The sequence below is a fragment of the Microtus ochrogaster genome, linkage group LG2 (genome assembly GCF_000317375.1).
Source record: "Microtus ochrogaster isolate Prairie Vole_2 linkage group LG2, MicOch1.0, whole genome shotgun sequence".
NCBI classification, from domain to species: Eukaryota; Metazoa; Chordata; class Mammalia; order Rodentia; family Cricetidae; genus Microtus; species Microtus ochrogaster.
In genome coordinates, this window is record NC_022028.1 from 4,244,376 (window position 1) to 4,257,051 (window position 12,676).

Sequence of the window (12,676 nt, forward strand, 5' to 3'; positions counted from 1 at the left end):
AGAGCCAGCATGATGGTGCACACCTTTAGTCCTAGCACACAGGAGAGCCAGCATGATGGTGCACCTTTAGTCCTAGCACACAGGAGAGCCAGCATAATGGTGCACACCTTTAGTCCTAGCACATAGAAGACAATGGCAAGTATTTCTGTGAATTTGAGGACAGCCAGGACTATGTAGGGCAACCCTGTGTTTAAACACACACACACACACACACAGAAAAAGACAAACCAGGCAGGCTTCTTAGGAAACTCAAGAACTCTCCAACTCAGGGCTGGAGACAAAGGTCTAGTCATCACCTGGGCAGAGGAAGCCTTCAGGTGAGAGAGGGTGCAAATCCATTGAGGGTGGGAATAATCAGAGGGAGATGAATTACACGAGAGAACAGGTGTCCCATCAGGTTTTTCTCCATCCCTCTAGAATTTCCGTGTGGATGTAGTACATATGGATGAAAATACATTGGAATTCGACATGGTGGGAATTGATGCTGCCATCGCTAATGCTTTCCGGAGAATTCTGTTAGCTGAGGTAGGAGAAGCATGGTGATAGGGCTGGAGTGGGGAGTATGTCATCACCTCATTTGTAGACGTGTTCCCCAAAGCCATCCCTTCCAGGTGGGTGGGTGTAGCACACCTGTAAGATGAGCAAGTCTGAGGCCAACCTGGATTACTGAAACCCTGTCTCAAAAATCTGAAGAACCTAAAGGACCATCTCTTAATTTCCTGTGGAGGCAGATAGTTGGACATCACTTGGGTTTTGCAGCTGCATGATTCTGCTTCCTTGAACAGGTGCCCACAATGGCTGTGGAAAAGGTTCTGGTGTATAATAACACATCCATTGTCCAGGATGAGATCCTTGCTCACCGCCTGGGGCTCATCCCCATTCTTGCTGATCCTCGTCTTTTTGAATATCGGAACCAAGGTGAGGATGACAAGATGAGATTCCCAGTTAAGTGGAGGAACTGTCCTTAAGTAGCTCTTGGGTTCAGATACCAGGTTTATTACTGTACCGTAGTCGAGGTAGTCCACATTGAGAACACTTGCCCTTACTATGTCAATATATACATACACATACATAAAACACACACAAGCTTTCAGCATAGTGCCAGCACTCAGAGATGTGTGCAGGTGCACATGGGTGTGAAGGTCAGAGGACAACTTTGCAGTAGGTTTAACTTGAGTTTCAGGGATTGAATTCAAGTCTCCCAAGTTGGCTTGACACTTTTACTGTGTGAGAAGTTACTAGTTAGAGCTAGGACCAGACATGGTGTACATCTTTATGCCCAGCACTGAGCTCAAGGCCAGCCTGCTATGCATAATGATTTCCAGGACAGCCAGGGCTAGTGAAACTCTGCTCCTTACTTATACAGGCGAGGAAGAAGGAACAGAGATAGACACACTGCAGTTTCGACTGCAGGTCAGGTGTACCAGGAATCCCAGTGCTGCTAAGGATTCCTCTGACCCCAATGAACTCTACGTGAACCACAAAGGTGAGCAATGGTAAGGAAGAGGGGGGCTGGTGGGTGCTAATTTTAGGATCCGGGATTTTCTGACATATTTCCCTCCAGTATATACCAGGCATATGACATGGGTCCCCTTGGGAAACCAGGCTGATGTCTTCCCGGAGGGCACAATTCGCCCTGTGCATGACGACATCCTCATCGCTCAGCTTCGGCCTGGTCAGGAGATTGACCTGGTCATGCACTGCGTCAAGGGCATTGGTGAGAACCCGGCAGTCTGCCACTGGGTGGGGCAAGTCTGTTTGCAGTAGCCCCTGGCATAGGAGAGTAACAGAGTTTCTCACAGGCAAAGATCATGCCAAGTTCTCACCAGTGGCAACAGCCAGCTATAGGCTCCTGCCAGACATTACTCTGCTTGAACCTGTGGAAGGGGAGGCGGCTGAGGAACTGAGCCGGTGCTTCTCACCAGGCGTGATTGAGGTGCAGGAGGTGCAAGGTATGATGTGTGGTGTGCTGTTGGGATCAAGACCTATGTGTATTTTCTTCGAAGGTGGCAGAAAATAAAAGCTCTTAGACTTGACTAAGGTGTAACATTGTTTTCCTTAGGTAAAAAGTTGGCCAGAGTTGCCAATGCTCGGTTGGATACCTTCAGCAGAGAAATCTTCCGGAATGAGAAGCTGAAGAAGGCTGTGCGGCTTGCCCGTGTTCGGGACCATTATATCTGTAAGTGGGGGTGGTATTGGTGCTCTTCGGATAGGATTTAGAACTAGCTTGTAGTAAAAGCTAAATCCTGCCAGGGCTGAAGTGTCTCTTTGGTCCCTAGTTTCAGTTGAGTCAACTGGAGTTTTGCCACCAGATGTGTTGGTGAGTGAAGCCATCAAAATACTGATGGGGAAGTGCCAGCGGTTCTTGGACGAGCTGGATGCGGTTCAGATGGACTGATGCTTCATAGCATTTCTGGAATGGCCGTGCCAAGTGTGACTAGATGTCTGATTCCAGTCAATACATTTTATTAAATGTGCCACAGACTAAAACTTACGCCTTTGTAAGGCCTTTGATGTAAATAAATTGATATCCTAGCAAAAATGTTTTTGGACTTTGTCTAAAAATATGGGGCCTTATCATAGTTAAGGTTGGCATTAACTAAGGACCAAGCAAAGGTTTCCAGGTCCTTGTCCTAAAGATGTTTGAGAAAGGCCGAATTACCATCGCTATGTAGATGCGGGGGAGAGAAGCTGTAGCTAGTGCTTGCTGTCACCTGTCTCCTGGGCTACCTTTAGCTCCAGCCGTACTGCCACTGACAGCTCCACAGAAGATAGCCATTTCCCTAAGAGGGCCAGCTGCTAGGTTTTGGTGGTCAGGGATAGAAATCTGCCTAATAGCTTGGCTAGCCCATCAACAGGTTAAGTCCCCCTAACCAGATTCTCACTGGTTTAAAAAAAGGAAGATAGGGCCCTTCTGTATGAAACGGAGATTTTTACTGACATGCACGTACTTTAGAGTTAGCATTTCTACAAAAGGTTCTATAAACAATAGAAAATTTCTAACATGAAGTCATAGGATGTTAAAAATATTACAACATAATAAATACAACTACATCCTCCACAGCCCTAACCAGATAGGAGAAGGCAGCTATCAAGTTTGGAGGGAAACACTGAAATCACCTTGACAACCTGTAGACCCCAAGCACCAGGCAAAGAGGGATGGCCACAACAGGGACAGTGACCTGGCACTAGTTCCCATTGCCCAGCCTTCACTCCAAGGGCTTAGCTGTGTGCCTGTCAGCGCACAGACACAGAGATCTGCCTTTCCTAACAGGCAGGGCCAGATCTCACGTCCATCTTGCTTTGCTGCATGGCCCTCCCAGAGACGAAGCGACCCTTGAGACGAGTCATCAGAAACTTTCAAAGGCACCTGGACTCAGTCCCAGGGCGGTGGCTTTGCTAGCTTGCCAGGTCTGGATGCCAGTGGTGTCATGTGATGCTCAGTAGGCCCTGAGGCTGGGGAAACCCCTGAGGGTCACTCATAGAAGGGTGCATGTGCATTTTAAGGAAGACAGTGTTCCTTAAACTCTGTCCTGCTCTTGTCCCTGGATACTGTGCTCAGTACATAGCAAAAGCCTGTCCCATGGATCCCACCAAGTGACCAGATTCTTGCTTAAGAAAAGGATGAGAACTGGCTAAGGATGGTTCGGCTCGTAGCACCTAGGCCAAATGCCCCTAGGAGTAGAGAAAGACCCCTGCCCACCTAGCAGCAAGGGGCTCAATTGGGTCCCTTGTAGTCCAAGCCATGCTGGCTGAGCCCTTGCAAGTTTGGTCAGTGATGTTGGACACGGCACCCTCTCCTGTCTATGCTGTTGCAGCTGCTGTGGGGAAAGGCCATTGTACTCTTAGCTTTTCTTGGAAAAGCCAAAATTGCAAGTTGAATGCCAATTCCCTAGGACTCTCTGTGGAATGATGTAAGCCCTAACTCGCTTTTCTCAATACTTCAATAGAGGGTGTGGGCTCCACACAGGGCCCACTCTTGTCCAGGCTGACACGGTGGAAAGTGAGGTGACAGTACAAGATGGGCCTAGAGATTAGCTACAAAGGGGAGAAGAGATGACAACAAAGGCCGAAGAAGGATGCCCAAAAGCGTGATTCAGGGTTCAAAGAGAGTGGCCAGTCCGCCCCCCTCATTGTCCAACACTTCTGTCTCCAGCATTGGTTTTGGTTTTTTGAAAAGCATGGGAAGGTTCTTAATGTGAACTTCTTTCCGAAACTGTTCTCCCAAGGGTTTCTGTAGAGAACAAAAGAGAAACGGCTCACAGTGGGTCTGGGGTGTGGGTCAGAGGACCCCTCACCTCCAGTCTTAGACACACACACACACGCAGAACAGTCAGTGACTAGTTGGTTTCTAATTCACTCACAACAGTGTAAGACAGTACGCAACTGTGTGGGGCTGGGAGCCATAACAGGGATGTATGACTTACTCCAATGCAGCCAGCAATGAGACGTTTGAAGTGGTCCTTCCGGCGTTTATCAGCCGTTTTTTGAAGAGAGGGGTTTAAAAGCTTGCAGTCAAATTGGTCCAGGGACTCCTTGTGTATTTCAGGGATCTGCTCCATCACTGCTCTTATCTCTAGATACCTGGGGCGCTGGGTAAATGTGGGATAAACTCAATGGATGTAGGTCTGGCCTGTCAGCTTCCCCACTGCACACCACACCCACCTCTCGGGCAGCACAAGCAGTATGGTAGATGCTCGAGGTCCTGGGAGGTAGGATAAGTGAAGCGGCTAGACTGCCAGCCATCCTGCCCCGATGCCCTCTCCACTTACCAGTGTCTCGTATATCTGGAAGGCCAAGTGGACCAGGGAAGCCATGCACCCATCGTGCTGCCCATGCATCTGTAACCCTTTCAGCACACTGGTGAAAAGCCATGTGACAGCATCTGCGAGCAGGGTCCCAGACATCACCTGGGAAGACAGCTGTGCTCAGGAGCCACGGAAGCCTCAAGGGCCCACCTCCCAGTTCTTCCAACTGACTTACTCTACAAGCCTGACTTAAATTTTCTGAGGCAAGGAGAAGGGGGTGGTAATGAACGAGCCTCTATCTTGTTCTGAATACTCAATCTCTTGATATTTTGAAGGCAGTGGAGCCTTTAGAAGTTGGGGCCTGACTGGCAGAAGTAGGTCACAAGGCTATCATTGCCCCTGGTCAAAACCTGTGCTCTCGGCTTCCTGTCTAAGATGTGGGTAGCTATCACTGCGGCTCTTGCCACAGTGAACTTAGCCACGCTTTACCCACCATAGATTAAAATCTCCCTGAAATGGAGTAAAAATAAACCCTCCTTCCAGTCTATATTAGGTGAACTTGGTCACAACAATACAAAAGTAACTGGTAGGATCTAGGTCTGTAGCCTCAGCTACTCTGAAGGATGAGACAGGCCGGCAAGACATCAAAGCCTCCCTGGGGTTCAAGGCTAGCTTGGGAAATTTTAGTCAGACCATTGTCTCAAAAGAAAAAGGACTTAGGGATGTAGTCCAGCAATAAAGTGCTTGCCTAGCATGCTTGTAGCCCTAGGTATGTCTCCCACCATCCCCCCAAAACAAACCCATCCCCAAAACAATGAACAAGCATACCTGTTTGAGGAGAGGCCAGCAGAGCTGTGTGGTTGCCCTCTGGCAAGACAGAGTATCCTTCCAGGTCAGAGAACTAAATGCTGTAATTAACAGTGCTGTGCAAATATCCTGAACAGGAAGGAAGAAAGATAAAAATGGGAAATATTTTTCATCTGATTGCATTATACATCAAGTCGGGCCTGTAGTACCAGCAGCCAATCTGAGCTGTGAGTTCCAGGCTAGCCAGAATTTTGCAAGTGAGACCCTGTCTCTTTAAAAAAAAAAAAACAACAAAAAACCAAAACGGGGTGGGAGTGGAGAGAACAGGCAAAAGCTCAGTCCTACAGAGGCTAAACACCAGGTTTCTGTAACAGTGCGCCTGCATTTTACCGAGAACATCTGCCCAGAGCAAGAAAGTGGAATCTGGACCAAGAGAAAAGGAACTATCTATCTGTCCCTTCTACCCACCTCGTGCTTCATCAGGCATTTGCCCAGGTCTGTGAGCTCTGCCACAGATGAAGGGGCTACTTCAGTGGCCATCATCTCTTCATCTGTAAGCAATGCAGACTATTATTAAGCTTCATTCTTCCACAGCAGAGGAATACCCAATGGTAATGTCCTGACTGGTCCTGAGCAGTGCTACACAGCCCTCCCTGCCCCAGGAAGGCTGCTGAAGCTCAGATGTGACACACTCACATATGGATGGTACCCAGAGCACTGCAGGAGATACTAGGATATTTCATATGTGAGTCCATGCTAACAGGCATGGGTTCTGTTACAGGAGTATAAAAGGAACAGCACAGTCCCTTCCCTGGCAGCCTACATAGTGAGGGAGACAATAATAATAATAAATAATGAATAAATGAATTTAATAAAGGAATTCGGGTAGCTGAAATAAACAGGAAGAGATTACACAGGGTTTGGGCATGTGAGGTTCGGCAGATTAGACACGAAGGCCTCTTGGAGGAGACATTTGAGCAGAGACTGAATGAGCAAGAGCTTAGAATCATGTCTATCCTGGATAGAGGAAAAACATAGACTACAGCTAGATATATCCCGGCTCTTTCTCCAGAGGGGAGCCACAGATGACTCACCATCTCCATCCACAGTGGGAGCAGTGCTGTGCTCAGCAGTCTTCTTTGACACACAGCAGGCCGCTGGAAGAGAGCACAGTTACTAGACCAGAAGAAGGCATCCACTCACGGATGACAGTCACCTCGCCAACTGATCTCAGGCCACTTCTACAAGGAATAAATCAGCTTCACCATTAGAAGGAAGTATTCTGAGAGGACCCCAACCAGACTGTGGGTCCCTCTTCCAGTCAGACTCCTCTGAGAATAAATGACCAGGGAAGGTGACTAACACATCCTTAACGACTTTGGGAATAAATGACTAATATTGAATTCTTCAACATTTCTGAAAACAAAATTGATGATCATGTCTAAGAACTGAACTTTTAGCTATCTTGATCAAGCTAGAAAGTTACTGCAAACATTAATTCAAGTTCCTGTTTTGGATCACTGTCTTCTTATATGGTACAATTTAGTTTACAACTCATAAACTGACTTAAGAACTATTAACTTCTGCTTGTCAGTGTGAACCTCTACCACAGCCTAGCCCATGTGGGGCGGCTGAGTGAATTCCCCTGATCCCCACATGCCACTTACTGATTAGGTCCATGACTTCTCGGGTTAACATCCTCACCAGTTGTTCCTCCAGCATTTCTTGAGACTCAGGGTTGTCCTCTGCAATCTCATCCTCTCCACTGCCGAGAAACAAAAGGCAAGTTCCATGGGAGAGCAAAGGGAGCAAGATCAAGGAAAGTAGTGACCTCACCAGCACCTGCCCCAGGTCATCCCTCTTCTGGCTCTACCCAGGTCTGTATTCTAAAGGTCCATCAGAGATGGACAGCAGTCCACTGAGGGACATTATCTCTTGTGACTCTGCTTGGTTGAATGGAGGGCTCAGGACCAAAATCCAGAGTAGGTAAGGGGAAGAAAAGCTTAATCTCAACATCAGGTCACTCACTGGTAACAGCCTGTCCAGACACAAACCATCCCATGCAAGCTTGGAATGACTATACCACTGCTATTTTAGTCCTAGGCTAGTGGAACACCCAGCCCACCCCTTCTTCCTCTACCCTCCCAAAGCTGGCTGCTGGCTCACCCGCCAAGGAGTGGGCACTCCTTACCACAGCACACTCCTCTGGTTGATGACGTGCCACTTCTGGGAAAGTCTCTGGAGAAAAAGGAGGAAGTGCTAAGATGGAGAGAGGCTAGCACATAGCCTTTTGTAAAGAGGCTCTTACTCTGTAGCCTAGGCTAGCCTAGAACTCACTATAAATCCCAGGCTGGTCTTAAACTTGTGAGTGATTATCCTCCTATCAGCTTTCTTAGTGCTGGGATTATAGATATAAGGATCTATACATAGCTGTTAAGGTTTACTTTAGGCAGAACTAATTGTCAAGAAAGAAACTCCTTGTATCAACTTAGAGACACTTTCTGAATTATAAACTTTATTGTACCAAAGCCCAAATATTAAAAAGGAATCTAAAATAAATAGGAACTTGAATTAACTTAGCAATACCTTCTAGTATGATCAAAATAGGAAAGAGTTTAATTCTTGATCATGAACATCAATTCTGTATTCAGAAATGTTGAAGAATTCAATATTGGTCATTTACTGTCAATACAAGGTAGTCAGGGATATGTCAGACACCTCCCTGGTCATTTATTCTCCCCCTAGCCCTAGCGGATCACCAAATACAATGGAACAAAGATTTAGTTTCTATAACCTTACTCCACTAATGACATGGACACATGCCCCATATCTCTTAGATTAATGATACTTTGAGAAGTTTTGGGTCTCTCTGGGCACAAGTGTTCTCTGTTGAGCTGGACTATTGCCTCATTCCAGAGCCAAGGACAGACCCAGGGGAAACAGTTCCTTGATCACTTCTACTTGCAGCAAGATGGGAGCAGAATTTACACTTGAAGGCAGCCCACAGCAACGATGCTGAGTTCTTTGGGGCTGTTTAACCCACAGCAGCAGTAACCTCCTGGGATGGTGCTGTACAGCCAGAAGGGCAGGGCTGGGACAAACTTTCAGGGTCTTCTCAGGCAAAGATTCAAGAGAAGGCATCCATCTCTGTGTATTTGGTATATGTGGCTGTTTGGTGTGGAGTGTCTGCACATATGTGTAGAGGCTGGAGATCGATGTCAGATGTCTTCCGTCTATCACTGCCCAAACTGAGTGTGATCTCCCTGAACCTGGACTTATTAACATAGTCTCCCTGGCAAAAGAGCTCCAGGGTGCCACCCATCTCTCTACTTCCCGGTGCTGAGGTTACAGATGTGTGGCACCACATCAGGCTTTCATGTGTGTTCTGGCGATCTAAACTTATATCCTTATAGCTGTGGGCACTATGGAGACCATCTCCCCAGTCTGGACCACATATTTAAGAGTATTTTTGTCCCGCTTCCCTGACTCACTTACCATGTGGAAGTAGGTGAAGAGAGGTCCAAGGATGGGAGCGATCAGGGTCTCATACTGTTCTGGGGGGCAGAAGAGCACGAGGGGCTTCACAAAGACACGTGCTGCCATGAGTTAAGAAGTTTTAGCACAAGCCGGGCGTTGGTGGCGCACACCTTTAATCCCAGCACTCGGGAGGCAGAGGCAGGCGGATCTCTGAGTTCGAGACCAGCCTGGTCTACAAGAGCTAGTTCCAGGACAGGCTCCAAAGCCGCAGAGAAACCCTGTCTCGAAAATCCAAAAAAAAAAAAAAAAAAAGTTTTAGCACATAAGTAGACACTTCGCTTTCCAGCCAATAGGCTATGCTCCTGGGCAGTCTACTATAGGGCTTTCAAGACAAAAACAACATCCCGTGATGGTCCCCTCATCCACAAGGACCTTTCCTGACAGGCAGTCACAGGAGGTTAGGATGATCCTTCTTACCTAACGTTGCTGTTTTTTCAGACTCAAGTATATCAACATCCCTCTTTGTCCTAGAATCATAAGCTGTACATATACTCAATTCCTTTGTATTCTTACCTTAACTGCCTTTTTATTTATCTAAACATTAAGGCCCTGGGTTGCTAAAGAGTAGAATTAAAGACACCCTCATGTAAGAGGTCTGAAGGATGATGAGGTCTTGAGTGCTCCTCTCAGAAGAAAGCATGTAGCTGGGTGTATAGACATTTGCCTACAGTTCCAGCTAAAGGAGGCTAAGGCGTAAGGGTCATTTGTGCCCAGGAGTCTCAGGTCAGCCTGGAGGACAGTGAGATTATCGCTTAAAACAAAAATCAAAAGCCAAGTGTTAGTGCCCAGCACTCAGGTGGCAGAACCTGGCCAGGGCTACAGATACCCTGTCTCAAAACCCCAAAGGAAATAAATACAAAACAAAAGCCAATTGGTGGGGCATGCCCAGAACCCCAGCATTCAGGAGGTAAAGGCATGTTTAGGGCTAGCCTAGACTTCACATATTAAAAAAAAAAAAACAAATCAATCAAGAAAGGAAGCACCAAGCAAAATGTAGAAAAAGAAATAAATTAGAAAATACACACACACACACACACACACACACACACACACACACACACACACACTTCTTTGATTTTTTTTGAGACAGGGTTTCTCTGTGTACCATTGAAGCCTGTCCTAGCACTCACTCTCTAGGCCAGGATGGCCTCGAACTCCCAGAGATCCTCCTGCCCCTGCTCCTAAGTGTTGGGATTAAGGGTGTGCGCCACCACCGCTTGGCTAAACTTTTACATTTCTAAGAAGTAGGTAGACAATAATCTATAGCCAGAGAAAAGCTCATGGGGTTTTGTAAGATACCCTGTCTTCACCCTGACCTGCCTGCCTGTCCCCTGCTATTTATCTATCTGAGCCCTTCTCTGTAAAGAGGTCAGGAAGTGCACAGTCCCACCTGTTCCTTGCATTAAGCTTTCTTTCCCTCTGTCCCATCTCTAATTTTCTGACCTTCTGGGTTTCTTTAGGGTCATTTCAAGGATATGAAGCATAGATTTGAGCCGGAAGTCAGGAATATTGTTCAAGTTGACGAAGGCTGAACCAAGGAGCTGTGTAGCAAGGTCCTCTACAGTGTAGAAATCCTGCTGCATGGAAGGGCCTGCCTTCCCCAGGATGTGGTAACTGTAAGGCAAAGATCACACTGACGGCTGTGCTCATTTATCAACAAGTCTTTAATATTTGGTGAACTGAGGCTACAGCTCTGAATACGATCTGGACGGAGCCAAGTATCACTAAACCCCACAACCAAGACCCAAAGACAAAGACCTGGCTAGACGCTCCTCACTGTTCTATGAGAAATATGGATATTCCTATGGCCTGTGAATACTGCTATGACTGTTTCTTACAGACTACAGGCATTAAGGAGCCAGAGCAGATGGAATCCCACTTCTCTAACTCTTGAGCCTCATCATTATGCACTAGAAACACACAGTGGGCATAAATCTGAAGTCATGGCTAGGACTGTGAGGTGCATGCAACAATTAATATCTAATGCAGGAAGGCAGGTAGCTCCCGTGGACTTAACACTGCTACCAACTTGCCTTACCTCACCTCTACACTACAATTCTGATCCAAAGTCTCTGTGTTGCCATTCCTACCAAGGAAGCATGGAGCAGCAGAGATAGGTCCTTACCAGTTTTCATAAAGGATGCCAAAGAAACGCTGCATTCTTTCCAAAGTACTTTTGTAGACAGGGTGTTCGTTGACTTCCAAGAGAGGCTGAGGCAATCCTACCCAAAAAAAAAAAAAGGTCCGGAACACGCTATTCTCAAATATTCTCAAAGTGCCAACAACCACATGTCTATGTCTGTGAACATGTGTACTGTATTCCAAAGCAGCTGACCATTCAGTCTCGGAGGAATACTAAGAGTTCTCGGTGGGAAAGTGTTAGTCCTTTCCCTCTGTGCCAACCTTTCCTAAATAGGGACTAGACCCAGGGCCAGGCACATGCTAGTTAAGCTATATTCCCAACCAAGTATCTCCTCTTGCACCAGACATAGTTAGTTTCTACTGGTTCATCAATAACCAATTTCCTAAAGGTACAAGATGGAAGAGAGGTAAAAACACACGAGACAAAACGTGCATTAATATAGATTAATTTAAGTTCTAAGAGATACTGGGACAAGCCTAAGCTATAGGCTGAGCTTTTATAATTAAGAAGTTGTCTCCATGTTGTTTTTGTGAGATGGCAGGCCAAAGGAAAATCCCTTGACAGGGATAATTAGGGGGAAAGCAGCTCAGAAGACTCTCATAGTTAAGATGAAGAAGAGTGATGACACATGGGCTCTTTTAGGACCTCCAGGAGTTCCACAAATACATTTCTGGACAGGTGGTCGGTCAGAGGAGGTTAGGATGAGCACAGCAAGGAGGCAAAACCTTCTTACCTAATATTGCTGTTTTTTCAGATTCAAGTATATCCAAAACTTTGGTGAAAGGCTCTGCCATTTTGGCTAGCATTTCTGGTGTGTATAAAGTATTGTGGGTTCTGAAAAAAAGTAAGGATGTTATGGAAACATATAGTTAGTCTTTCCAATAGATTCCCCATCAGCATTACTCATAGCAGGAGAAAGGAAACAAACCTTTAGGTATCCCCCGAGAAATGTGCGTCCTTGAAGCCACTAACTACAGTGTACAATCCCCAGGGCCTAAAGACACAGCAAACGCTGAGATAGCGAGTGACTCAAAACCAAATCCTACCAGACTTGAGATGGTGCTTGACACCACCAATTTTCAGTGGTACTGGATGAGAGAAATGCCAGTGACACTGTCTGTGCAAAGAACAGGACACAGAGTAATATGACCCATCTTTTCATTTTCTGTCTCTATGTATGGAGCACAGACCTGGCAAAAGTCACTAGAGCTTCTAGAGAACAAATCCAAACATGCTCCCCATCAGAATGACTGTTGCTAAGGGACAAGGACTGTGGACAGGACACACCTCCTGCACACTAATTACATCACTAGCCCGTTTCCCACTATTGCCTTTTTGGAGCGATAAGGAAATATTCAACATCCTTAGTCATCAGAGAAATGCAAATCAAAACAACTCTGAGATTCCATCTTACACCTGTAAGAATGGCCAAGATCAAAAA

The 12,676-nt window shown here is 46.4% G+C and overlaps 2 protein-coding genes across 6 annotated transcripts in view; one reads left to right on the plus strand and one right to left on the minus strand.

The window, feature by feature from the left end:
- The window catches only part of Polr1c (RNA polymerase I and III subunit C), a 13,437-nt gene extending 2,250 nt beyond the window's left edge, over window positions 1-11,187 (plus strand). The window contains exons 3-9 of one of the 4 annotated variants that reach the window (XM_013350950.2): window positions 418-525; window positions 786-918; window positions 1,367-1,486; window positions 1,565-1,717; window positions 1,803-1,952; window positions 2,063-2,179; window positions 10,553-11,187. In XM_013350950.2, the coding sequence (XP_013206404.1) occupies window positions 418-525; window positions 786-918; window positions 1,367-1,486; window positions 1,565-1,717; window positions 1,803-1,952; window positions 2,063-2,179; window positions 10,553-10,578 (807 nt within the window). In that variant the 3' untranslated portion in view covers window positions 10,579-11,187. Of the gene's footprint in view, window positions 1-417; window positions 526-785; window positions 919-1,366; window positions 1,487-1,564; window positions 1,718-1,802; window positions 1,955-2,062; window positions 2,180-2,279; window positions 2,537-10,552 lie in introns of those variants that run through there. The other 3 variants (XM_013350953.2, XM_013350951.2, XM_005359765.3) reach the window with 3 other exon arrangements.
- The window catches only part of Xpo5 (exportin 5), a 40,225-nt gene continuing 30,468 nt past the window's right edge, over window positions 2,920-12,676 (minus strand). For both annotated transcript variants that reach the window (XM_013350947.1, XM_005359764.3), the window contains exons 21-32: window positions 11,969-12,069; window positions 11,218-11,314; window positions 10,570-10,706; window positions 9,051-9,148; window positions 7,747-7,793; window positions 7,223-7,320; window positions 6,650-6,712; window positions 6,024-6,106; window positions 5,577-5,684; window positions 4,773-4,910; window positions 4,428-4,592; window positions 2,920-4,234 (exon numbers count right to left, since the gene is read on the minus strand). In XM_013350947.1, the coding sequence (XP_013206401.1) occupies window positions 4,097-4,234; window positions 4,428-4,592; window positions 4,773-4,910; window positions 5,577-5,684; window positions 6,024-6,106; window positions 6,650-6,712; window positions 7,223-7,320; window positions 7,747-7,793; window positions 9,051-9,148; window positions 10,570-10,706; window positions 11,218-11,314; window positions 11,969-12,069 (1,273 nt within the window). In that variant the 3' untranslated portion in view covers window positions 2,920-4,096. The remainder of the gene's footprint in view (window positions 4,235-4,427; window positions 4,593-4,772; window positions 4,911-5,576; window positions 5,685-6,023; window positions 6,107-6,649; window positions 6,713-7,222; window positions 7,321-7,746; window positions 7,794-9,050; window positions 9,149-10,569; window positions 10,707-11,217; window positions 11,315-11,968; window positions 12,070-12,676) is intronic.